General features: G+C 43.0%; 1 protein-coding gene across 2 annotated transcripts in view; it reads right to left on the minus strand.

The window, feature by feature from the left end:
* The window catches only part of BRIP1 (BRCA1 interacting DNA helicase 1), a 369,260-nt gene extending 362,936 nt beyond the window's left edge, over positions 1 to 6,324 (minus strand). The window contains exons 1-3 of one of the 2 annotated variants that reach the window (XM_073665493.1): positions 6,199 to 6,324; positions 3,621 to 3,718; positions 1,935 to 2,046 (exon numbers count right to left, since the gene is read on the minus strand). In XM_073665493.1, coding sequence (XP_073521594.1) covers positions 1,935 to 2,046; positions 3,621 to 3,713 — 205 coding nt within the window. In that variant the 5' untranslated portion in view covers positions 3,714 to 3,718; positions 6,199 to 6,324. Of the gene's footprint in view, positions 1 to 1,934; positions 2,047 to 3,620; positions 3,719 to 6,136 lie in introns of both variants that reach the window. The other variant, XM_073665494.1, reaches the window with a different exon arrangement.
* Between the last annotated feature and the right edge of the window lie 417 nt (positions 6,325 to 6,741).

Genomic DNA, 6,741 nt, shown 5'->3' on the forward strand with positions numbered 1-6,741 from the left:
TTTTTGCAGATCATCTCAAAATCATTAAGATTTTGAGGCTGTCGCTTTGCAACTCGGAGTTTCAACTCCCTCCATGCGTTTTCGATGAGATTAAGGTCTGGAGACTGGCTAGGCCACTCCATGACCTTTCTGTGCTTATTTTTGAGCCACTCCTTTGTTGCCTTGGCTCTATGTTTTGGGTCATTGTCTTACTGGAAGACCCAGCCATGACCCATCTTCAATGCTCTTACTGAAGGAAGGAGGTTGTTGGCCAAAATCTCACGATACATTACACCATCCATCGTCCCTTCAGTATGGTGCAGTCATGATGTCCCTTTTGCAGAAAAGCACCCCCAAACTATAATGTTTCCCCCACCATGCTTCACGGTTGGGACGATGTTCTTAGGGTTGTACTCGTCCTTCTTCCTCCAAACACGGTGAGTTGAGTTAATGCCAAAGAGCTCAATTTTTGTCTCATCTGACCACAGCACCTTCTCCCAATAACTCACAGAATCATCCAGGTGTTCACTGGCAAACTTCAGAAGGGCCTGCACATGTGCCTTCTTGAGCAGGGGGACCTTGCGGGCACTGCAGGACTTTAAACCTTTAAGGCGTAATGTGTTACCAATGGTTTTCATGTTGACTGTGGTCCAAGCTGCCTAGAGATCATTAACAAGTTCCCCCCGTGTAGTTTTAGGCTGATCTCTCATCCTTCCTCATGATCAAGGATACCCCAAGAGGTGAGATTTTGCATGGTGTCCCAGATCTATGTCGATTGACAGTCATTTTGTATTTCCTCCATTTTTTCTTACTATTGCACCAACAGTTGTCTACTTCTCACCCAGCGTCTTACTTATGGTTTTGTAGCCCACTTCAGCTTTGTGCAGGTCTATGATCTTGTCCCTGACAATCTTAGAAAGCTCTTTGGTCTTGCCCATGTTATAGAGGTTAGAGTGACTGATTAATTGAGTCTGTGAACAGGAGTCTTTTATACAGGTGACTATGTAACACAGCTGTCTTTAATGCAGGTAACGAGTTGATTAGGAGCGTCTAACTGGTCTGTAGGAGCCAGAACTCATAATAGTTTGTAGGGGGTCAAATACTTATTTCTCACTGCAAAATGCAAAAAAAATATCTAATTTATCCAATGTGATTTTCTTGATTTTTTTTTGGGATATTCTATCTCTCAATGTTAAAATTAACCTACCCTTAAAATTATAGACTGTTCATGTCTTTGTCAGTGAGCAAACTTACAAAAACAGTAAGGGATCAAATGCTTATTTCCCCCACTGTATATACAACGGTTATACATATATAATGGTCAGATATGCAAATACAATAGTGGTAAGACAAAAGATATAAGCAGATGAATCATGTCAATTACCGGCGTCGTCAGACCATGTGTGTGCTGGGTCTCATGGGGGACTGAGTTTCCAGAGGGTTCATAGGTCCTTCGTCGCCATGCCCCTGACAGATGATAATTCCAAAACTGCAGATGGGTCATAACTCCTTAATGGACGGTCCTAGGGAGGAGGTTCTGGTGTCATCGGATCCAGCTGGGACCCTGCTACACGTGAAGACTAAACACAGCTGTACTATGTTTCCTGCTAGCTATTCTACATATCTCGCTATCCCTATGTGCTAGAATGGGTCGACAGACAGACATTCGCCATGCCCTGGGATCTTGAAAATATACACGATGTACGGCTAGGACATATAGTATTTCCATAACTCGATATAGAATTCTTATCGGTCTGAAAGAAGCAGACCACATGGTTTGGATCCACAGGAGGTCTTCCTGTAGGAGCTTGCATCTAGCTAGCTGGTGGAGAGTATGACTCACTTGCTTAAAGCTAGCCAGGTGTCTTGTTACAACTACACATGCTTACAGGATGATTGTAAGCTGCCATTATATCCCCCCATCCTTCACATGAAGCATAAAAGAAATTACTCACCATACTGAGATTGCTGCCATGCAAGAGCAGAGCATAATAATGCTAAACTCTTCCCACTCCCAGTCGGACTTTCCAGCAAACAATGCTGTCTGCAGTTCAAACCTCTCATAATCTGGAATAAAAGTAAATATTCAATACATTTGGCTCTAAAATGCTGTCATGTTCCCAAACACAATGAGAAAAGTTTACATTTCCTAGATATCAAGTAGAAAAAGTTTATTGGTGAAATCCTCATTTTCACTTATAGTAAAAAAAAGGGTAAATAAAGGGAATGATTCTGTAAAAGTTAGCACTGCTAAAACAAGATTAAAGGGGTTGTTCACTACTAGGACAACCCCTTCTTAAACTAAATGCTCGGTCCGATAAAAAAAAAAACACTATACTCACCTCCCGTGCTGGCTCCATTCCAGCGGTGTTAGCACTCATGGTCTCGAAGGCTGTGATGCAGTGGAATGACACGTGATGCTCGGCGCCCCATCAGCGCTGGCATCACTGTCTCCGCTTTCGGACAGACTAAACATGAAGAGGAAGTCCAGGATCAGCTGCAGCCCTGGCTTCCTCTTCATGTTCAGTTTGTACGAAGGCAGGGCCAGTGATGCCAGAGCTGATTGGGCACCGGGCATCACGTCTTATTCCACTGCATCACAGCCCCGGGACCGCAAGAGCCGACAACGCTGGAACGGAGCCGACACGGGAAGTGAGAATAGTTTTTTTTATTTTATCGGGGCTGAACATTTAGCTTAAGGTGTTGTCCTAGTAGTGGACAACCCCTTTGAAACCTGTCATGTGCAAAAATACTATTTACCTGCAGATATAGGGTTAATATGCAGTTAGTTTAAATCCTGTTTCACTGGCTTACTGGAGCAGCAACTACAGGGAGAAAATGAACTTATATCCTTCTTGCAGTCACTCACATTCAGTTACTGGCAGTGCAGGGAGCAGTTACAGTCATATCTGCTCTGAGCGCGCAAACACACACACACACACACACACACACACACACACACACACACACGGCAGATCAGTTTGTCAATCTAAGTGCTGAGGAATGATTACATCTGTGCTCACAGTACAGTGAGCATTGACTGTAATTGCTCCCTGAACCGTCCCTATGACTGAGGGAGTATATAGGTTCATTTTCTCTCTGTAGCTGCAGCTCCAGTAAGACAGCCAGGCAGGATTTTAATGCTATTTACTTGCAGATTAACCTATATCTGCTGACAAATAGCATTATTAAACATGACAGGTTCCCTTTAAAAGTAAAGTTGTCACTATAAGATCATGCTGTTGTAAAGAGTGTGCCAATTCTTACATGGTTTCTCCAAAAAACCCTCAGCTACCTTTATCGCTGCTTTGAAGCTGCAAAATCGGTCCCTTCATGTGAACTGCTGTGTTCTGATCCATCACTTCCGTTCTATCTGCCTAAATTTCTCAATACTTGCGCTAGCATCCAAGCCAGCATTAAGAACAGCCACTTTAAGTCCCACCCATCCACACATTCTAAGCCAATTCAGTAGGAACTGAGGTGTTCTACCCTGCAGTGGCCAGTAAACAGTCTATGGAGCAGCTCCTTATGCTGTTTACATCCGGCCACAGGTGGAGTTGATAATTGCTGATTAATTATCCTAAGCATAGGTCATCAATTTTGAAGTAGTAGACAGCCCCCTTACAAACAAAAGTACTTACTGAATTCATCATAGCAAGCTGGGAGGGATATGCCTTGCATGGAAACAGAATCTTCACTCCACCAATTGTATATTCAGAACACGTGGATGACATTTTGTCTATAAGGATTTTAAATAAAAATTTCAAAATTAACTAAATCCCTGTTATACATTCAGTTAAACAAAGTAACATCAGCATACATGCTGAATTATCTGCATCACCCATCACTTGTGCACCATCACAGCAACATTCCTAAAATCTGGCATCCAAGAGTCCAAAAATTCTGATAGTCCAGCATTTATTTCTAGTAGAAAACTGTACAATAATCAGACCTGTGATTTCTGAAAGTCAGCTAACTTCCCTAGAGAAGTTAAAACTGCTGTTCATGCCGTTCACTTCACCATCCGGCGCTTATGGCATAATGTCAGAAGATATCTTATAGTACATGTGCACCTCTCTTAGAATTCATTATAAGGCTAGGGTAAGACCAGCGTGAATTCTCTCAGAGGGAATCGGGTCAATTATTAAAGTGACACTCAGATGGAGAAGATGGGAGAAAAAAATATTCTCTATTTTCTCGATTCTGACCATCCGTGGAAATCGGACTACACTCAGATTTCATCCGAGTGTAGTCCAATGGTTTCCATGGACTCAGTGACTTGCATCGCCGAGTGTGACCAAAATATCAGTTCAAACTCAGGATGCAGCAATTTTTGTTCCCGGGCAGGCTCTGTCTGAGAAAAAAATCTGACATGATCACGGTAACATTTCAGAACATTGGTCCGGGTGCGAATCAATGATTTGCCGGATTGCGCTCGGACCGAAAATACGCTTGCCTGTACCTGCCCAACCGTGATAGCTTGAAGTAGACTTTTCCATTAATGATAACCTGTCAGCTGATTCATGCTGCTCAAACTACAGGCAGCATGAATCAGGACTTTGTCAGTAATCAGTGGCTGATGGACAGGAGCCCTGTAAACTGCCTCTTACCTGCCTACATCGCGGTTCCTCTTTTGATTAGCTAGTCTTGCATAAAGGTGAGGCGTTATGTACATATAACACTGCACCGGCTAGGCAAGTTAGGAGTCATGGATGCTGGCAAGTAGAAGGAGGGTCTCAGAGATGAATAATGGGGCCAATGGACGGAGCCCTACGATCCGATCAATTAGCACCACCTCTACTTACTGTTAAAAATGTTTTCCAGGACTAGAAAAATTAATTTTAAGTAAAACCCTGTTTTATTATAAAAAAAATATTATCACAGAAGGCCACCATTAATATTGGTGTTGTACTTCCGTCTTAGGGGCATGGAAGGAATGCAGTGTACTACATTTCCGAAACATTAGTGCAGGTCAATGCACTGCAAGCACAGAACTTACTAATAGTAGTCCTGCTACAGTTCATGATCACATGTTGAAAACTAGCCCTGTCCCAGATACCCCACATATGATGTCGCATACATTGGGGCATGGCCATTGTACAGTAGGCACAGTGATGGCACAAATTGTAGAAAGACAATTTAAAGAGAACCGGTCACATTGCACATGCAGTTCAATCTGGAGACATGGCAGAGAGAAAGAGCTGAGCAGAATGATATATAAGTTTGTTGGAAAAGATTCAGTATAACTTGTATTTTATTCATGGAAATTCCTGGTGTTTGCATCCATAAGAGTCGGTGAGCGGTCCTACTAGTGATTTGCAGCTATCTTTGTATGGAGTCATACAGGGAAGACTGTCAATCACTGATAGAACCACCCACTAGACTCTCACATACAAACAGCAGGGAATTCAATAAATAAGATCTACTGAAAATTTCCCAAACACAATGTCTCTCATTCTGATGGGCTTCTCCTGATCCATAACATCCTGTCTGCAGATCAGATACCATTTTGAACAGGACAGGTTCCCTTTAGTTAATCATGTGTAAAAATGCACTTTGAGTAGCCAAAGGCACCCATAGAGCAAATTAGGGATGTATGGGGGGAGGGGGTGTTAGGAGAAATAACAGGTTACTAAGGTAACTGCAATATGTTTCTTTATATTAACTGGATAAATAGCCTATAAAGTTATATTATCATCAAATATTAAATTTTGAAGAATAATAATCAGCTACAGAACATCTGCACATGCTGCTGCTGGTCCTGACAGTCTGTAGTCACGTCACAGAATACAGGCTGTTATAACCTGCAAGACTTGCTGCTGGGTTATTACTAGAACCAGCAGAGCACTTATTCATGAACTGCTATGTCAGTCATACCCTATATGTTCCCTAGCAGACAGCCATCATGTAGAGCAGTGTTTCCCAAACCCCATCCTCATGGCCCCCACAGGTCACGTTTTTAGGATTTCCATAGTATTGCACAGGTGAGAGAATTCCTGCTGCCTTGATGATACTTCACTCTCCTGTGTAATACTAAGGAAATCCTGAAAACATGACCTGTGGGGGCCATGAGGATGGGGTTTGGGAAAAACTGGTGTAGACTGTCCAGCTGCACATAGGCTTACTGCTATGTAATGACAGCGCACTGTGCGTGTACCTCAGGTAGATTAACTGCTGTACAAAGGGTTAATTGACAGGAGGGGACAGGAGCTGTCATACCTCGCACGGACGACCGTACCCGCTCACTGCACTAGCAAATATCCCGGAACCGAGCAGCAACAACACAATTCTTCCCGGGTCTAACTCATCACACCCACTTTCCGTCACACAGCCAATAGACGTCCCGGTTTCATTCAACCAATAGTTGTACAGAATTTCCGAGCATAGTCCTTTCAAAAGCGGGCCCTCATTGGCTGCGTGTAGCGCCTGTAAGAAGTTGCTGCAGCGCTGTGAGGTAAAATAAAAATGCGCGGGAACTGCTGCAGGCACTGGCAATCAGAGGAGATTATTGGTGCTAGATAGTGCTGTACGCCATACAACTCGTCCATGTGCTGTGAAGTAACTATCTTTAGTTCACCATTTTTTGCTTAGGGAAATACGGCCTCAAGTACTGGTCAACTGTTTAGTTTGAAAAGCCCACTAATTTGTCCTTTACCTGCATAAACTTGTCATAGCTGACATACAGATGCATGATCTGTAACCCATGTGTAAAAGTACTGCGCAACTTAAAATTAGTAGCATAGTGTGTAGCATAAACTGACC

This window comes from Phyllobates terribilis, unplaced genomic scaffold, assembly GCF_046119375.1.
Source record: "Phyllobates terribilis strain yellow unplaced genomic scaffold, ASM4611937v1 Scaffold_2__4_contigs__length_985480577, whole genome shotgun sequence".
NCBI classification, from domain to species: domain Eukaryota; kingdom Metazoa; phylum Chordata; class Amphibia; order Anura; family Dendrobatidae; genus Phyllobates; species Phyllobates terribilis.